Genomic DNA, 21,141 nt, shown 5'->3' on the forward strand with positions numbered 1-21,141 from the left:
TCTGGTTTTTCTGCACAAATGCTGTATTTTCTGCACAGCGGTACTGCAGTACTCTCAAATGTCACAACCAGTGACTTCAATGCACATACATACACCCAATGGCAACTGTAGACCTCTTTGCAGCACCCACAGTGTCTGCACAGTCAATCTGTCTTCCTGCAGTTCTTAAAACAGAGTTCTGCAGTGAATCGATGACTTACCCGCAGTGCTCGAAATCGCCTGCTTTCTGAAAAACGGAGGTCCAGACGCGCCCGAAACGCGGTTTCGGCCCGAAAATTTTAGTCCGTAGGACTGTATAGTTGCCCTATAGCTTCACTCCCGCGAAGAAAGCTCCTCAATCGGAGATCGTTTGCCGGTGCCTCCCGTAGAGCTCCCGACAAGGGTGTAGTCACCAACACAATAGGGAAGAGTAGTTGAAGCTCTTACCCTCGTACCGCTTCCTGTGGTTCTCTTGCTTGCAGCTCAACCCTTAGCACGAACCAGGCTCTGATACCATGAAAAGATGCAGGGGGAAGAGAGCTTGAGCTCTTGCAAGCACACACACACACTCACAAAACCCTAATAGAGAACACACAAGGTGAGAGGCTGAAAATCTTCTTCTTCTCTACTCAACACTCAACACACCATATACAAGATAAGAGTACACACAATATGAAAGGTACTCAACCAAATACATACACGGGTTCTCTATAGTGTGAACCCGACTAAATGAGCTGGCGCTATAACTATGCCAGTCTCTAGAGTGGCTGTCACACAGCCTGTCATCCCACTGGCCGCATATCACCCAAGATCTCACCAACCATGCCAGTGGTGTAAGTGTGGCGCCTATCCCCCAGGCGGGTCATCAGTGTCCACCGCCTCACTAGAGCTCGATATCTCAACATATAGTGTATTGCCTCAATTGGCGAGTCTGTACACACAAAGCGAGAATCAAGGCGAGTGTTAATGGTAGGCAGTAATCAGGGCGGCACGGTAGATGGACAATGATGATTCAGGTATCCACTGTGCTTCCTCAATAGAGTGATTCTTGTATTTAATCAAGTATCCACTGTGCTTCCTCAATAGAGTGATTCAGGTATCCACTGTGCTTCCTCAATAGAGTGATTCTTGTATTTAATCAAGTATCGATGATAAATAATACCTGTATGAGTGGTGGTCTGGTCATGGTCAAGGATAGATTCTAGGACTAAAATTTCTAAGTCATCTTGTAAAAGAGGTGGGTCATCTATAACAGAATAAAGTGGAAGAGTGTCCTTAAAGGGGCATAACAAGCTGATATGGAAGGAGTTATGTATACGCCAGTGAGGTGGGACGTCCAATCTAAAAGCATTGTTATTAATTTTCTTGAGAATCTTGAAAGGCCCATAAAAACATGGAGCGAGTTTAAGCTTGGGGTGCTTTCAATGCTCTTAAGTCAACGTTTTTCAATTCTTAACCAAATGATGTCATTTTTTGAAATTGTACAAGTCTTCGCTTCTTGTTTATTTGTTTTGTATACTGTTCTTGAGCTTTTTGAATAGATTGAGTCATTTCAGTCAAAATCTGGGTATGGTCACGAGAAAAATGATATGCGCGGCTCCGATTCTAGAAGTCAAAGTAGGTAACTTCTTGCCATAAATAACTTAGAAGGGTGCCTTTCTTGTTGCATAGTGGGTGGTATTGTTATAAGAAAATTGTAAAATGTGCAAATGCTCATCCCAATTAGAAGGTTTGCCAATGGTATAGGCCCTCATCAAAAGGTCCATGATAGTGCTATTAGTAGCTTTGGTCTGGCCATTGCTTGCTGGGTGGAAAGCAGAACTAAAGTCCATCTTAGAGCCTAAATTTGAAAATAAATCTATCCAGAAACGATTGCAAAAGCGAGAGTCTCTATCATAAACAATTAGTCTAGGAAAACCATGATGAGTGAAAATAATTTTAATAAATATCTTTGCAGCAGCAAGTGGAGCAGTCAATGTCTTCTTGCATGCCACAAAGTATGCTTGTTTGCTAAACCTATCTATTATGGTCCAAATCATGTTATTATGTGAGGAAGTAGTAGGTAATCCCATAATGAAATCCATTGAAATTTCTTCCCATGGACCATTCGAAATCGGCAGTATCAATAGTCTGTATGGTTTTCCTTGATAATGCTTGACACGTTGACAAACAATGCAATCAGAGACATATTGTGCAATATATTTTTTCATGTTAGGACAATAAAAAAGTTTTTCACATGATGTCAAAGTAGAAAGTACGCCATGATGCCCAACATAAGGTGGTTCATACATTTCATGCAAAACAAGATGCCTAAATGGTGTAGTAATACACAATATTTTCTCAAAGAATAGGAAACCATCAACATATGAATAACTATTGAGAGGAAAATAGTTATTATGAACAAGTGCATTCCAATCCAATCTTTAATCAACATCATGGGCTTAAGTGTCACATATAGCATCAAAAAATCCAATATGCACTTTAGGGTCAACACGAATGCCATCAGTGGAAACAATGTGCCCAAGATATTCAATTTCACTTTGAAAGAAAGAGCTTTTATCAGGGATTTGCATACAAATGGTTCTCTTTAAGAAGCTAAAAAACAATTCTCTAATGGTTTTTGTGTTCTTTTTCGGAGCGACTAAAAATAGGAATGTAAAGGTGCAATCAAGAAATCACGATGCTTTTTATATGACCCAATTTGAATTTCAAGATTTTTAACTTCACGAGTGCCATTGTAAACGAGTTCCTTGGAATGCAGATTTTACTTTATATGTAGAGGGAGATGTGTGCAATTGTAATTTCCTTGCAAGATTTTCTGAAATAGAATCATGCAAACTCCCGTCATCATGCAAAAAACAAACTTAATGACCATCGATAGGACCTTGCATGCGTAATAATGAATGGATAGATTGAGAAATACCTAGAGGGTTGTTTGATGCAAAACACAAACTTGATGACCATCGAGCGATAGAACCTTGCATGTGTAATAATGAATGAATAGATTGAAGAATACCTAGAGGGTTGTTTGATTCTTGATTACCCTTATCATGAAGAGTATCCTCTGTCCATCTAGAATGGTGTCATCATCAATCTCACAAGCTTCTTCTTCGATGTAGTGAACCGCGGCAATTGGTTTCTTTGGAGGTGGTAACTCGGTAAAGCAATTTGTTGCAATATGGCCTGGCTTTAGGCAACAATGACAAGTAGGAGTAGGCCTAGGTGCTTTTGATGGGACATTGTGAGCACTATTGTGACTAGGCTTGGGGTTTGAATTTACAAATTTTGGCTTTGAAGTTGTCCCATTAAATACATTTTTAGGAGGAAATGTGGGTGCACGTGAGTGGTGTTGAACATTGCTAGTGCGATTTGAATTGAAAGAATTAGGTGGAACAAATCGTCTAAATGGACGATTATTGCCCACAAAAGATGATTGTTGATTTGTTGAACTAGGCCCTTGCATAGGCCTAACAAACTTGCCGATGGAACGAAGCTTCTTCTCTGCATCATGAGTAAGAGAAATAGCCTCATAGAAAGAAGAAGGTTGAAACATATTAACCTCTACTTGCAAGCCTTCTTCAAGACCATCCTCATACTTCTGTTTGCAAAGTGTCATCACGCACATCTTCTAGCATGCAAAGATGTAATAATGTTTGCAAAAAATGCTCAATATATTGTGACACATTGTCACGATCATTCCAAGAGAATTTGCTCCATGCATGGCATGCCTACTACTCTGTGAATGAATCTGAGGTGGAAGGAAAGACTCTTTGACTTTTTCTTGGAAGGCAAGCCAAGTGGTTGGCTTGTCAGTAGCATTGTGGAGTACATTCCACCATAGAGATGCTTTATCAACCATAGTGGCACATTTAATTTTACATTTTTCGAAGAAGTTTTCATCAGCAGCAGCAAAGTAACCATAGAGATGCTTTATCAACCATGTGATTAGTGGCACATTTAATTTTATGTTTTTCGAAGAAGTTTTCATCAGCAAAGTAATCAAATTGACTTACCCATGAAACAACAATGCGGCCATTCTTTCTACTATCAAATTTTGTAAAAGTGAAAGAGCGATGACTTTTCTTTGATTCCCTACGTGTGCTTTGGGCTTCAAAAACTGCTTTGAGAATCTTGGTAAGACGATCATCTTCTAAAGAATCATTGGCCCGTGCACACTTCTCATGCTCTAATAAGGATTCCGTGTGCATGCGACGTTGCTCTTCTTGGAGTTGAGCTTGGATCAGAGAAAGTCTTTGATCAAGTGTGGGCTCAGGAAGTGGAGAATTAGTGAAGCCATGAGCATTGTCCATATGTAAATCATCACTTGAATAAGAATTCATTTTGGATTTGAAAATTTGATAACCTCGTTTGCACAATGCAAATCACGATCAGGTTGAGAAAAGAGATGCCGAGTGTTATAAATGTGGGGAGAGGGTTACCTTGCTTTAAATAGATCAAGGACAAGAGGTAATACTTCCACGACTAATCTGCTTCAATTTGTTGCTTTTGCACCATAAATAAAAGATTTGAAGGCATTGTTGATTAAGCAAAAGGGTTGATTTGAGAGTGAAATTGTTGATGGAGAGGTTGGCATTCACAAGCACATTGCTTATGAGGCTTGCAAATCACTTTGCACATGAATTAACAATGATATTTTTTTGCTATGTAAAATAAAATAGGAGTGTAGTAGCTCAAAGCGACGGGGTTAATGAGATAAAAGAGGGGGCGGGGGGATTTACATAGATGAATTTGGAGGTGCGATGTGGATTTTAGAAGCAAAATAGTATAATTTGGGGAGAAATTTTGGAGGGAGATGGGTATATGAAAAAGTGAGGAGAGGGGAGAAGGAAAAAGACAAATCCCATAAGCCAAAACATGGGAAGTGGGAAGAGGGGTATATATAGTGTGTTGGTTTAATTTGCATGTATCCAAGAGGTGAAAGAGAAGAGAGAGCTCTTATGGACTTTTACTCACTTGCTCCTACAATGACCTTGATCCTCTACACAGGGCCTTAGGCCTTGGGCGTTCGTGCCTTTATGGGCCTGTGCTAGGATGTACCTGCAGGGCCATTGGGTGTGCCTGATTCTGGCGCTAGCGCCCACCACGTTCGTGCAGCATGTCTCTGGGATGCTTCTATGTACAACAGATCACACGCTTCTCGAGAGCTTTTTTCGACAGATCGCACGCTTCCTGAGGATTGTTTGATGTAGCACTATAGGATGTAGGTCTAGCTCTAGTACCACTGTTTGCAAGAGGGTTGTGATTCTCATGCACAAATTCAATATAATAATGGACAAAGCTCACTCTACCTCTCTCAAAACACCATAGCTTATTGAAAAATAAACTTGCATGAACATGAAAGAAGAGAAGATACACGACATACACATTGGGTACAATCTCTCCCTACTTACTTGATGACTCACGCTTTTAAGAAAGTGTATTTAGATATATTATTTTGTGACCCAAAAATGACTTTTACACTCCACTTTGGGCCTTGCCTCTAAACTTTAGGAAAGTATTATAAATGAAGTAATGTGAACCATCCTTGGGTCTTGACTTTAGTAAAGTGTCATGCATAAATTAATATGGACTATCTACTAAGGGAGGTAAACAAGCCATTTGAATAAATATGTCCCTATAACAAATGTGCATAGTAAATATGTGTGCCGCCATTTTATGTACAAGATAATGACGGCCACCAAGCCACTACAAAAAATGTCGCATAAATATAATGTTGTCAAAAATATAATATCTCCATAAACATAGTGATGCCAAAATATGCATCCAATATGCACGCCAAAAATGTGTAACCATCATCATGTAGCCCACACTAGCCCTGCCATTGATGTGCTATCAAAAACATATGCACAAGATTATATCCAGTGATAACATGGTGTGACCAATACCTATTGGTAAGTCACTGACCATGTGGCAAATAATAAAAAATATCCATAAGAATATGCCACAAAAATATTTCAATAATTTTCATAATCCATAATAGCTAGTTAGCAACAACTCAATGCCATTAGTGTTTCTACTTAGCTTCTTAGTAGCTAACTAGAAAATCTAACTAGCATTGTCATAAGTACTTGACATATGTATAATTGAGGTGCTAGATCTATTATGTGGCATTAGTGTACTAATCTAACCAGCATTATCATAAGTACGTGACATAACATGTGGCATGAGTGTATAATTGACGTGCTAGATCTAACGTGTGGCATAAGTATAATCTAAGCAACATTGTCATAAGTGCTTGACACAACATGTGGCATAAGTGTATAATTGAGGTACTAGTATACTAGCATTGTCATAAGTGCTTAACACCTGTATATTAAGGTACTAGATCTAATATGTGGCAAAAGGTTTTGATTTATGATAATTTTATAGCACAATACTAGTTAGCACTTCTAATAATGTAGACTAGCACTAATTAGCAATAGTAAAGACACTAACTTGTGTTGCTTTCTTTCTACTAGTGAAAGCTAGCGCTACATGTGGTACTTGTGGTGCTTGTCATATATTTAACTAAATGCTTGTCCAAATAGAGCATCTCACTAGCAGATACCATTGACTAGAACTATTTGATATTATTTTTAGTTTATGTAGTACACATTTTTATAACCACCCTATAAAGTATTAAAGTAAAGAATTTTATGTTTCCTAATATATTAGCACCAAACAAAACTATTAGGTTATTATGCTACATAATATGACGACACAAGCAATCTCTTTTTCCATTTTGAATTGCTAATGAGAATAGCCTTTAAGATACAAGTGCAAATACTTAAGATGGGTATCCCAAATAGTTCTATTAACATAAATTGACTCTAAAAGGCCATTAAGCATGAAACATGGGTAAGCTTTCATGCTTTCATTATCAAATATTCACACGAGGGGTTTCCAATGATATACTTGTAGGGCTCATTGATGGTGCCAATGTTTTTGGATCCTTAACTTCTTGGCCAAGTAGCTCAAGAACACTCATCTAGGTGCCAAGAAGATTCAAGCGACATTTGTAGTAGCTGCGAACTATCAGCATGGTTTTATCATGTTGAACTTTTAAGACTTGAACTTCATCTCTAAACATGCTATGGTTACCTTCTATTCTCAAAAAAAGATTCATGAGAGAATCTAAAACCTACATTCTTTGTAACCAAAAACAAGAGGAAAAAAGTGTGTGGAGAAAGGAGTGTGTGGGGGATCTAATTCAAAAACTGATCGAGCCCTAGGATTAAAATTAATCTTAATGATCCAAGGGTTCTCATTTATCCTAATATTTCTAGGCTTTAGTGATTTGACAAGCCAACTTTCTTGCTAAATTGTTGTTTAATGCAAGAATGGTAACCTCCATTTTAAGACCTTTATTGTGCAATCAACACCTTCATTCTAAGTTTTATTTATGCAATTACATTTTTTTTTCTTCAAAAGGTTGCTAGAAGTTGAACTAAAAGACCTCCTTTTTCAAGCATACCTAGGTGGGATAGAAGAATGGAAGCTCATGAGAAATAGTTTCATACATATAGATACAATTATGTGCTTGCATTTATGTCTAACAAAGCTAATTTTAATTTCAAGGCTTTATAAAGCTTCTTAGGATAGACTTGCAAGCATCATACATATCTATATGTAGTCTTTCTAGAGTATGTGGTGGTTTAATGTTTCTACACTTGGATGTTTCTATGAAGGACCCTCTTTTAGTGAACTTTCAAATGGGGCTTATATGCACAATACTGACTTTTGCACTTATACTAGGGGCCTCATCCCTCTAATGTTCAAATGATGATTAGATTGTACAGTCTCCATTTCATGTTGTGGCAGTTCTGAGTTCTCTTCTGATTTGTTATAGATTCTTTGCACGTGTGAAGATGTTGCATTTCTTGTTACATCGTTTTAGGGACCTTTTTCTTAGTATTTTCGGATTGCTGAGATCTTTAGGGTGTTTATCATAGTTTTTAAATGTGAATGCGTGAACTACTATTTCAACAAGTTACGGAAAGCATCACTTAAAGACTTCAAAATTTCCTCATGCCTGAAATGCGAACTGGTCCAAGCTCCCCCCCCCCCCCCCCCCCCCCCCCCCCCCCCCCCCGACTTTCTGTAATCCGTAAAATGCCATTATTTATGTTTTGTTATGTTACCAGACTAGCATTAATTAACATTTATTGGAGCAAACACCAGTCCTCGAGACCACAAAGAAGCTATACATGCACCATCAAAGTGCACCCGGTTGTCAGGAAAAACCCCTTAGAAACCACAAAGAAGCTATACATGGACCATCAAAGCGACCGGAACACATCGGGTCAAGACTGCACAAACTTGAGCATCATTCTCAAATGTAATGTCTTCATCCACAGCAGTAGAAAATTTTATAAGCAGCAAGCTAAGCTTAAAATTTGAATGAACACACCAATTCTAGGGTTTTTTTTTTTGGTGACTCTAAAGATTTAAGCATCAAGTCATCAACAGTGGTAAAAGTATATTCTGTGTACTTGCTTTGCATGCAAGCACACAAACACAAATCCCAGCTGTCACTATAAAGATGCAATCTTTCCTTTCTGCAAGCTAGTGTCAGGAAGTCCGTGACCCCGGCCCTGCATTCAACGTTTTTCCCCTCGACCAGCCATTCTCTCATACTGCTACTGAATAACAATGACTTTACTACTCCGGTGATACAAAATCCAATCAGAAAATGGCAAGCCAAAGAGTAGGAATAAGAGAGAGCATAATGAAGCCTATGTGCCAGCAAAAAGAAAATGCAAGAAAGAAGCCTGATTGTTATCAAATATAAAGGCAAAATGTGGCATTTTACCTTTAAATAGTGAGAGCTCTTCCTCTCTCAACAGCTCCTACGAAGGCATGATCTATAATCCCTCTATAGCTTCAAACTCTCTTCCTTCAAGCACACGCTTTAGGTCTCTAGCTGCACAGATGACCTCTCTCTCTCACGTTGTCTTGACATCCAGTTTACTTGTGGATCACAGGTAACAGCTTTTGGTCTCATAAGACACTTGGGTCTTCCGTAGACATTACTAACATCCTTGTTTCTTTCTTTCCTTCATCTCACGGGAGACTCGAGTGATTCGACAGTTATCTTTTCTTTCTTGATGTTTGTAGTAGGATTTTGGAACAGCCTTATGCATCTTCTATCACTGTACTTCTAGTCACCATGTACTATCCTGGATCTCCTGGGCCAATCTGCCCCCCCACCCAATTAGAGTTTAGGTTGACACATACATGTGACCGACAAAAACGTTGAATACAATTGCAAGTTAGTCCCCAATAACAGCAGCAGTCTGCTAGGCTCCAAAAAACAAGCCTGTTGGCTTGTAAAACCTTGAGCACAATCATCTCCACCATGGATCCTTTGCCTTATGGAGACAAGCACCATCATCCCAACTTATTTGGGATGCTTGAAGTCCTATAGCACACTCAGGCTCCATGCCATGTAGTGCAACCCATTTCTCCATAGCACTCTCATCAACATTCACCTCACTATCATCATCAATATCATCAGCTGGCATTGTGGGAAAGGGATAAACTTCTGGAGAATGCAAAAGACTCAATACGGCAGACATATACATGGAATCACCAACAAGGGGGGCTTTCAAGGCTGCAAACTGTGCTCGCACCTACACACAGAGCAAGGCATTCAAACGCTGTAAGAATCACATCTGCTTCTGTGCTCACTCACTCCAAATACTTGTATTTGTGAAAGGCTAACCAGCATTAGGATTCAGATGCGACACGTTTCATGTTGGAAAAGCAAATGTGAACTAACATAGTTGCAACTTAGTGACCTGATGTGTGCGTCCAGTGAAGAGCTGAACTCTGCATTCATAGGCAAAAGTCTTTGCTTCCCATCCCATGTCTTGCATGCAATATCTAGCTTCTACCTCGGGCACTGGCCATGAGACCTCCTTACATTCAAGAACCTCCAACTGGCACCGGACCCAACCAGGCAAAGGTACTGCAGTCACTTCAAAAGGATACATTAAGCCAACTGGAATTCAACCAATCAGTATAATCATAGAGCTTAACAAACACATAACACATCTTTGTCTTACATGCATTGCAATATGGGGACACCGAGAAGACATTTCTACCTAGATAATTAATCATTGAAGTGCAAAACATATATTACCTGGGGATACAATCCGAGGATGACGTGGACCAGGGCGCATGTAATGTGTAACCATCCCTAGAGGCACTGGAGCCACTGCAAGAACAAGGTAATACTTCTGCACCTCCTTGTTCTGTATTAGGATAAAACACACAGGCAAGTTAGCTGCAGGCACACAATTTTGAAGTCCCTTCATATATGTACTTTAGCTGAGAGAATGAATTGCTAATTAAAACATTTAAGTTCATTAGGTTTGAAGTGCAACGCATTCTCACCCTCAGCTTTAAATGAAACTCTGATGAGAACTCCTTCGTCTTGGCAAGCACCACACTAGAAGGTCATCAATGATGATACAGCCATCAGCCACTTCTACCGACACAAACCAAGGTTGATAAGGACCCCAACAGGAGTCATCCATATAATTAATGACTCTAGAAGAGCTTTGAATAAAACAGGCAAAACAGAAGCTACAAGATACTTTCCAGACCTACCAGCCTTCTGTGCAGTTGTCAAGCTGGTGAGTAAGCCTCAAAGGATCACTTAAGCACAATGAGCGAGTAGTGAATACAGCACAGCACTCGATAATGTTATCAACTGCACTTCCCACCTACAGTTTTTGCCAGCACGGTATCAGAGGTCACAATGTAAGAACATCCATATCATTTGCCAAGATTGTTTCGGTATCAGAGACAACACACACACCGGCACACCAGCTGGCTTGTCCAGAACCACATAGGATTCCGTCTGTGCGATCACTCTTGATTTCCAATCCACTTCATAGCATCTTCAAAGGCAAGTATGAGTTCTGATTAGAAACCAATGGCATGTGTTGTGAGTTAATGAAACATGAAGTTCCATGCAGATCAGGTGGTCCACCTTGGAAACCTCTTGATGTGTACATGCACTCTCAAGTACGAGCCAGCCTCTATCCCCTCATGAATACTTGTGATTCGAAATGTCTTCTGTGCTTCTGTCATGGTTTTCCCTTTCAGAGAAGGACGTTTCTTGTTTTGAGAGAGCGCAGCGGCCTTCTTGTAAAGCTCCCATTGTAATGGAGTAAGAGAACCCTTTGGTGGGGGAGGGCATACAAGGGCATAATATATAGCTCCAAAATGGATAAGCTCCTCAACAAACCTATACATAAAATCAGAGACAATTGTCAAAATTTGGAATAAATATAAATGCCCAATTTAAAAAATGTTATTGGTTAATGCACTGGCTACTGCCAATGAGCTATGATGTTGCAGCATGCATCACTTGCACAGATACATGTGAACACGACTACGGGCATAGGGGCTAGATAGGTTGACATCAAAACGCTCTATTGTGAGCCACGAACACTCTGCAAGACTGGCCAACAAGCCATTGGTGCCGGGGATTTCAGAGTTAGTTGGTGTGAACACCTCTTTGGGTGTAAACAGCCCTTATTTAGTTTTGGTCGAAACATAAGGCTTGATGCCTATAAAAGCATGTACTTGGGTGGCTCTACTAGCATGGAGTATCATTTGAGTCGTGCAAACTCTCTCCTGAGCTTTGTCACCTCTCTCTTTCCCCCTCTTACTCTCTCTCTACCTCTCTATCTCTGTGCATCAACTCATCATGGCTTGAACCTCCATCTCTCTCTTTGCACATGCTCCATCTTGGCACGCTAACATGGTATCAAAGCCACCTTAGCTATGCTCCATACGCCTTCAATGCTGCAATTTTTTCTAAACTGTGCATTTCTCATCAGAGCTGCCGCCATCATCACTGTCAATGCTGCGTTTTTCCTTTCTGAATATGTATGCTTTCTCATCAGTGCTGCCCTGTGTACCTCTCCATGAGACGGCTACTGTCCACACAGCCCGTGGTCATGTCTTATCATTCCTGCACATCACAAAGCTGTCCAGAAGATGTTACATCCTAAGGGCAGCCTGGAGAAGCAAAACGCAGCAATTAGCAGGCTGAAGCAAAACACACCATAGGGTAGCCTATAGAGTAGAAAACGCACCATCAAAGGGCAGACAGAACAGGTGCAGCAGGGCGGCCTGCTTGGGCAGCAAAATGCTCAGCAGGAGGAGGTCGTCTCAAGCCCAAATCAGGTCCAGAATCAGTCCCATGCAGTTCGTGTCAGTTCAGTCCCTATGGGATAATAGTTAAGTCATTGAACAACATTCTCTTGCGAGCAAAAAGTGTCCAGACCAGTCCAAGCATAATGCACATCTTCAGCACCTGTGAAACCAAACCCAAGGGCTAGGAGGTGCATCCAGCAGCCAGGCAAGGGGCAATCAGTTCAGGCCAGCCCTGGGTAGATAAAGTCAAGTTATCATGGATTCTCTGAGGGAGAAACACTCTTTTCAGAATTATGGACAGCAGCACTAGTCCATAGCCTGCCGCCTAGATAACGCAGCCTGCTGTCCACATGGCCTGTCATCGTCTACTGCCTGCAGTCGTCGCCGCCGTCAAGCTGCCCATCCCCCCCCCCCCCCCCCCCCCCCCCCCCCCGGCGCACACAGGAATCATTCACTTTTTTTGTGTAAGGATTATTCTAGTCAGACTAAGAGGAACTGATGAAATAGCCAAGCGTTGGGACATTGTGATAGGAGTCCCCAAGTGAGTCTATTGGGGTCAAACAGGGTTGCCCACTCTCCTACACCCAAGTGGACTCTCTTGGGACAAATGCAATACTATTGGGGTCAAACAGGGTTGCCCACTCTCTCCTACACCTCTTTGATCTAAGCTTTATAGACAGAGGCTCACAGTTCACTCATGTAGTAATGCCCATATTGTTGTATGCAGATGACATTGTCTTGATCTCAGATTCAGTCCAGGGTTTACAAAGACACTTGGATGCACTGGAGAGGTTTTGCGCAAAGAGAGACCTTACTGTCAACCTTGGCAAGACCAAAGTCATGGTATTTAACACATCCTATGATGCTGCATCCCGGCTATCCTGCCCCTATGGAGATTGTCAATAGGTACGTACACCTCGAAGCGACCTTTTGTATGACCATGCCGCCACTGATCGACTAGATCGACTAGCCACAGGCCACGCCTCCCTAGCCCGTCTAGAGAGGCAGTGTTTCCACGCCCACTTCCAGAAGCCTCCACCAAGTGTTGTCTTTTTGGCACTAGTACGCCCGGCACCCGTATATGGTGTAGCTTATGGGGGACCAAGACTAGGGGAGGCTACCAAGAAGAGCATAGAGAGGCCCCAGTAGCATAGAGAGGCTACAAGTCATTATATTGTCATGTATGATCAAAAGTAAGATGTCGGTGCCACATAAGGTTTTGCTAGCACAATTCAAGGTGACCCCACTTGCCATAGATGCGCTCTTTCAAACCATCACTTACATCCAGCATGTAAACATTCTCGATAGGGATCGCCTTACGAGGCTGGCACTAGAGTCGCCTAAGTAGTTACACCAAGAGAGGGAGAGGGAGAGGGAGAGGGACAAGGTTAGGTTGGCTGCACTGCCATCCACCTCATCAGCACCATCGCCATCATTATCCTCACCGACATGGTACTCGAAGGTAGTCGACTAGTTTGATGCACCCCTTTTCAGTATAGTCTAGAGTCTAGACTCTCTATTCTTGGACCTCTCATGGTAGGAGCTCAACCGAATCATCCAGTTGGATCTACTACCCTTTACATACATCAAACATGGGTGTCTCCTTCCTCCGAGCTTGGCATGGAAACCCAGTTTTACAGGGACCACTTCTTGAGAGTCTCTGAGGATGGTTTTACTGTGATCTCGAAAAACAAACAGATCCATATGTCACATGCCATGCGTATCATGATTGGCCAGCTCAAGGTGTGTTCTCACCGCCTTAAATTCAAAAGTGGCAAAGTTGATGCTACTGCACACGAGGATAGGATATGCAAAGTATGCACCACCGGACAAGTGGAAGATGAGGTGCACTACATGCTAAGCTTTTAGCTTAATTAAGCATTCATAAACATAATTAAAGAGATTAATACTTAAATACTTGAGTAAACATGAGGCAAAGAGCGGAAAGCTATGTTGTTGCATTGAGACACAAGGCCTAGGTACAAATGAAGAGGCACATCCTTGACGAAAGGGTGTGACTCTTGAATGAATAGTTATGTCCTTTGGACGTAGAGATGTGTCCTTTGATCAATAGATGTGTCTCTTAGAATAGACGTGTCTTTTGGTGATGACCCATGTGACAATTGAAGGCTAATCAAGACTAGTTAGAGAGATCAAGTCACAATCGTGACATTCCCTCCCACTTAAAATAAGACTCTAGCTAAATAAGAGACTTCTCATGTTGAAAGAGTCGTGGAAATATTGGTAGATATTGTTGAAGTTCTTCGTCATTGTGCCATGTCAGAGTTGAGTTCTTTGACATCAGAGCGTTTATGCTTGTAGTGAAGCTCCCACTGAGAAATATAGAAAACGTTTCCTCTATTGTCTTGATGTCGTGCTTTAAATGCTAAATCCCAAGTTGTAGCATCATTCTTTAATGTCTTCTTCTTTGTCGGCTTCCAAATGTTGGGCTTGAAGTGGACTTGGCTAGGTTGCGGTGTAGAAGAATCTGAAGGTTCAACCATGAATTCTCTCGATGATACTTGAATAGTATCTACTGAAGTGTTCCGCTTGATAGTAGTGAAGTACTCATCCAATTTGTTAGAAGAATGTGTGAAATTGTAACATGCAAAAGCTTGGTGGAAGAATCGGTAACTTCAATGCTCAGAATTTAACAATCCTTGGACCAAAAGAGAAGACATGCTCATGCCATCCACATGGCAAGTACATAGGTTGGTGTGTAGAAGGCCTACGAGCAGGCTTCGGAGGTATGGGACACCAAAGTTAGACACGGGCCTATGAAATTGTCACGTGCACCCTGCACTGGGATACACAATGACACACTGACATGATTATCAATGCAACATTTGTAAGAAGTAATACTTTTCTCTAAGAATATTTGTTATACGTCACCTTCAGTATTCAGTATTCAGCATCGTAGTTAGCAGAAGAAGTCATGTAAACCACCAGAGATCACCCCTTCGGGGCTGCCCAAGGGCCTGACCACGTACATTCATCAGTAACCTTTTGTACAATATAAATACAAGAAAAACCCTGACACCAATCTGTCTCCTCTGTCTTAATCATGTGTAAATCAGCATCTTGTTCTTAATCAAGCTTAGGGTTGTGGATCAATATAGCAAAGGCTTCCACGCATGCAATGCCCATTGTGAGCCCTCAATCCAAGGACAATCAGGCACAAGCTACGTAGGTCAGTCTCCGAGCCATAGAGGTCAATCTGGAGTCAATCCTCTTAACCCACTTGGAGAATTCATCAAATTAGTGCATGTTGCAGTCAGCCTTAGCCTAGGTCTTGCATTAGAAAGTTTATAATATGTAAAAAATATGTTGCCTTCCTTGCAAAACAATATTAAGCATGCATCATTTACTCATTAAGACATGTTTACAAGGTAAAACTAAAGAATCTGGGTGGCCAGTTATAGTGGGCACCCAACCAACCAATTGGCATAAATGAACTCGCAACATCAAGAATCAAGATCCAGATTCCATCATCAATAATGGCAACTGCTCAAAACTCAAGAAATAATATATAAAGCATCCTGTAGGAAAGAGTGACATAGTCCATTGAGCACTCAAAGTGATCACAAAAAGTCTGAATCCTGAGCTGATACAAAAAAAGAAAACTGAAGTTTGAAATACACAAAGTAAAACATGTTGATAGATGCAATCATGCATGACAAACTAGAGGGCTTGATAGCCCCAAAGACTAGAGTCCTCAATTTGGAGTCTAGGAACTCAATCCTCAATATCCTCGATGTCCTCATCAATAGCCTCCTCGGTTGACTCAGCGTCATGCTCAGAAGAGGAGAAGAGACTGGGAGGCTCTTTTGTCAATTCAGAGAGAAATTCAGTTCCCAGCCACCACAAGTGATACATTATAGATACCAGAAATGTCTATGGGTATGACACATTCTCAGCTCAGCCGACACCCGAGGGATTAAGAGGACATGGACGGGACGCTTGCACTCGCCAACAGAGTACCCTTTGAACCCAAGACCCACTAGCACCCCATAAATGCAGAGTTATCCAGGATCGAGGACAATTGTAACATGCAGAAGCTTCAGGGTAGGTTGGTAACTTCAATGCTCAAAAATCAGCAATCGTTCACGACGAGAATAATGCACAAAACTGAAAGTAGATGTGCAAAAAATAGAGAGAGAGAGAGAGAGAGAGAGAGAGAGAGAGAGAGAGAGAGAGAGAGAGAGGGAGAAGAGGACACAGTATTGGGTCCCCAATACCCTCTGTAGGACCCCCACCACGAATGGTGTATTTGCTTTTATTAGAATGATGCAAATCAGAAAATAAAAGACTGAAAACTTGACCTTCTTGGCTGAGGAAAATCCTCTACCCTTGACCTTCACGATTCACCCTTGTGTTAACTCCTCCTTGGCTGTCCGGGCCCCTTGAGTAGCTTCAGCACTTGGTGAATAATCAGATAATCGAAAACGCTGCACTGGGCTGGGTATCATTCCAGAGGCGCGGACTGGCACTGCTCCATGTGCAAGACAATGCACACCTGACCTCGGACACATAGAGTGGAACCCTGGTTGACTCGTCCCGGACTGGGCTCACATGGGACCAACTTTCCACTCCAGGTCCAGCACCTTCTTGTACAAATATGTCTACGTGGCATCCAAGTGCGAGATGCACGTGACATCCCCTTCTGCTTAACTTGACGAAAGCTGCATAGCCTCCAAATAGTCCATCAATAAAGCCGAATAGTTGTCGAAGAACTCTTTGTCAAGCCATACCGCTTCGTGGGTCCCTCGGTCCTGAAACTTTGTGAGGAACTGTCTTTGTCTTCGGCCTAAGCCATGCTTGAAGCGGTGCAAAAGAACTTGTTCTAGAACTATCACTTTACCTTTATCAATGACATCTGGTTCCGCTTCGCCTTTCACTTCTGAAGGAATCGGACCTGATATGGTTTTAACCAACTGACATGGAACACATCGTGCATAGTCCAGCTCGGAGATAGCTTCAACTTCATTGAAACCTCGTTAATCTTTCTCTAGATGGGAAAAGGTCCGAAGCTCCTGAATGACAACTTTGGACACCGCTTGCCCACCTGTTTCAATCTTTGCTTCATGATCCAAAGATAAACCCAATCACCTTCCGAAAACTTCGTATCCCTTCGATCTTTGTTGGCCTGTCGAGTGTAGGCCTCCTGCGCTTTAGCCAACCTGTCTTTTACTGACTCCAAAATCTCCTAGTAAGACTCCGTCAATCTGTTCGCTTTAGGTACTCAAGATGAGGTTCTGGTCAATAGCGATTGGAATGGTCTTCCAAACGCTGCTTCATATGGAGTCCTGCCAATAGCTAAAGAAAAGAAATTATTCAAAACATCCCACTCATCCTGCTGGTCGTGGACATAACACTTCAGCACATCAAAGGCCAACTGGTTAGATTTCTGTTTGGCCATCAGTCTATGGGTGAAATGCACTGGAAAATTTCAATTTAGTACCAAAGTTATCAAACAATGACCTCCAAAAGAAAACTGGTAAACTTGGCATCTCCGTCTAACACTATGGTCCTAGAGATCCCGCCAATCAAGTACCAATGCCGAATGAACAAATGGACAACATCTTCGGCGGTCACATTGGCCCTGCATGGAATAAGCATAACAAATTTGCTAAATCTATCAACTATAGTCAAGCACCAAGTATTACGCTTACCCGGACTGGGAGACAGATTCGTGGCAAAATCCATCGATATATCTTGGAAAGGCCCTTAGAAATTGGTAAGAGCTATAACAACCCTATCTTCTTCCCACGAGGAGCTTTCACCTTTTGACCAATGTCACATTGTTGCACATGTGCAAACACATCTCACCTCATCTTTGGCCAATAATATTGCCGTTTAACTTCTCCAAAGTCGAATTCATGCCCCGATGACCACCAGTAATGGCGTCCTGGGCGTCATGGAGAAGAGATACCCTAAATGACTTCATGACACACAGTTGGCCTTTGTAGAAAAGCCAACCATCACGTATCAAAAAGTGGCATGGTCCTGTGGCATCCAAATGCATGTTCCCACTATGTACTAAATTCCTCGGAATCCGCATACGTGTGCTTCATGTCGTCTAGTCCCGTACAACAAGGTCGAGTCTAGTGGTCTAAATCAAAGTCACTAGTCCCTTCCGGCTCAAAGCATTGGCCACGGGATTGGCCTTTCCTGGAAGGTACTCAATCATACCACCAAATTGCTGGAATATCTAGCTCCAACGATGTTGTCGGTCATTCCACTGTGCACTTGGCATTGTCTGGATCTAGCGTAATGCCTTATGGTCCGTGTGAACCTCAAATTCCCGGCCATAAAGGAAATGTTTCCAACGTTTCAAGGCTTGAATAATTGCAAGGAGTTCCTGATTATAGACCGCGTAATTCTTTTCCGTGGGCAGTAACTTAGGAGACATGTGAGCTACTGGATGGCCATTTTCTTTTAATACACCTCCAATTGCGATGTTACTCGTATCGGTAATCACTTGGAACGGCTCGTCCAACAAGGCAAGTGCTAGACAAGGCCCTTCTGACAAAGTCACCTTGAGGTTCTTGAATGCCTCCAACGCTCGTGGAGTCGTTCGAATCCGCTGTCTTTTAGTCTTGACACCCTTTAGTACAACAGTGAGATCCGCCGAGAGGTCAAAAAACTTGTCTATGTGAGTGGAGTATGCCTGGCATATACCCACAAAGGATCTGATGTCATAAGCAGTCTGTGGTACTGTCACCATTTGGCCACCCAATTGGTCCACCCATGCTTTCTCATCATGTATGTACATTGGACTGGTGTCCATGGCAGGTGTATATGCCGGGGATTGATGCCACTCATGTGATACTGTGGACTTGGCTTTCCGTTGGGACTTGTGCCTCTATGTACATGCCCGGAAATGCTTGGTGGATTGGTGTTCCATTGGGTCTGGTACCTCGTATACTTGCCTGGAGCACGTCTATTTTGGTATAGTCTCATGAACGGGGATTGTCCATACCAATGCTGCATTGCATAGCATCTTTATGTGCTTGCTTGCAATTGAAATTGCATGCTGTTTTCATGCTTACTTGACCAATGTGTAGTTCCGAGTGAGGGAACGCCCGCCCGCGAATCGTGCGTGTGAAACTATCTACTGACATGGTTATGTGGCATGTGACAGGTGGTAAGTATTGGTCATAAACCTAGCCTTAGGAGTTAGCACTAATTTATAAGTGAGTGTGTACACACTTCATTAAGTTTTGGGCGACCAAAACTCACTTACAAATTATGACCAGCCCAGTGTTCACACACTGATGTCCCGAGGTGGACAACTGTGACATGTGAGAGCTTAAGACCGTAGTAATCACAACCTTAGTCTGACTAAACTACACTTAATGATGTTTAAGAGAGAGACAAATATGTGTCAATGCAATGCAGCTATATTAGATGATGAATGCGGTTTACAATGAGATCCAAATGGATCTATATTGCTGAATATGCTGCCTATATGCTGAATATGCTGAATGAACTGCTGTCCACTATCTTTCCCTTGTCTCCTGGGAAGGAAACGCTGAAGGGATGCTTTGGAACAGATGCTATGCTGACCTGATGATGAAACGCAAATGCTCTCCAACACGGGAAGGTGGATGCTCCATGCGTTTGCAGATCTGAGGGCTGATGATGATGCGTTGCTGAAAATGATGCTGATGATGATGCGTTATTGCATATGCTGATGCCTTGGCTGGAAATGCTGCTCCCAAAGCTTCCTGGAGGAGATGCGTTGGAGCACACTGGGCTGAATGCTGCTATGATGAGCTTGGTTTGCTGAATGGAGAGGCGCCTGTATATATATGCAAGCATGCTGCTGGTCGGCCAGCATAAGTGCTGTCGGCCAGATGCCATGTCCACAAATGCTGTCGGCTGCCCCATAAATGCCAGTAAAATACCTGATGAGGCTAATGATGCCATGTGACTGTACACCTGACTGTAAAATACCTATAAAATTGCATAAATGCCAGTAAAATACCTAATGAGGCTAATGATGCCATGTGACTGTACACCTGACTGGTGTGCACGTGACATTCCCCGCTGCTAAACTGTTGCTGGGTGGTATACCTGGCAACCTTCGACTCCTTTGTGATCCTTCTCCTCCGAACCACTGCCCCCTTCTGTCTTCTGCTGCCGGGACCGAGGTCGTCTGCAGGAGTGAAATCCTTTGAGCCAAGACTCCATGTACTACGGGAACTGAATGGCAAATGCCTGAGTCACCCTTGACCTGCCTCTGGAAACCTTTCACCTACCATCTCCGTCGTTCCTGAAGCTCTGAACCTCCTGAGGCGATGTTGGAGCAAACTTCCGTCTTCTGTGGAAGAGAAACCCCCTGCTGTTCCAGTTGAAGCCCAAAACTTATGTCCTCCTTTGATGATGGATGTCATTCTTTCCCAGAGAGTTCATGGGCAACATGTATGCAAGACTGACTGCTAAGATGACTGTTATGCAAGCCATGTGCAACCCTATATGCTGTGCAAGAATGCAGATGGATGGGTTACTGATGCATACCTAAGGGAAAATCCCTAAGGGTGGCTTGCAAAATTTTGAGAACTGGGTTTAACTCTGCGGAAGCGATAAAAATGATGACTGACTGAATGACTGATGAATTGAACATGCTCTAAGGCTGGTTACCCTGTAACGCTCTGATACCAATGTGACATGTGAGAGCTTAAGACCGTAGTAATCACAACCTTAGTCTGACTAAACTACACTTAATGATGTTTAAGAGATAGACAAATATGTGTCAATGCAATGCAGCTATATTAGATGATGAATGCGGTTTACAATGAGATCCAAATGGATCTATACTGCTGAATATGCTGCCTATATGCTGAATATGCTGAATGAACTGCTGTCCACTATCTTTCCCTTGTCTCCTGGGAAGGAAACGCTGAAGGGATGCTTTGGAACAGATGCTATGTTGACCTGATGATGAAACGCAAATGCTCTCCAACATGGGAAGGTGGATGCTCC

The 21,141-nt window shown here is 42.3% G+C and overlaps 1 protein-coding gene across 1 annotated transcript in view; it reads right to left on the bottom strand.

Moving 5' to 3' along the window:
- Nucleotides 1-8,303: 8,303 nt before the first annotated feature.
- The window catches only part of LOC147612194 (Pseudouridine synthase family protein), a 31,736-nt gene continuing 18,898 nt past the window's right edge, over nt 8,304-21,141 (bottom strand). The window contains exons 4-10 of the mRNA XM_086784085.1: nt 10,979-11,236; nt 10,805-10,886; nt 10,594-10,709; nt 10,378-10,432; nt 10,124-10,235; nt 9,780-9,949; nt 8,304-9,611 (exon numbers count right to left, since the gene is read on the bottom strand). Of these exons, the coding sequence (XP_086640211.1) occupies nt 9,327-9,611; nt 9,780-9,949; nt 10,124-10,235; nt 10,378-10,432; nt 10,594-10,709; nt 10,805-10,886; nt 10,979-11,236 (1,078 nt within the window). The 3' untranslated portion in view covers nt 8,304-9,326. The remainder of the gene's footprint in view (nt 9,612-9,779; nt 9,950-10,123; nt 10,236-10,377; nt 10,433-10,593; nt 10,710-10,804; nt 10,887-10,978; nt 11,237-21,141) is intronic.

This window comes from Cibotium barometz, chromosome 46 (assembly GCF_041138505.1).
Source record: "Cibotium barometz isolate CiBa-2024 chromosome 46, ASM4113850v1, whole genome shotgun sequence".
Taxonomy (NCBI): Eukaryota; Viridiplantae; Streptophyta; class Polypodiopsida; order Cyatheales; family Cibotiaceae; genus Cibotium; species Cibotium barometz.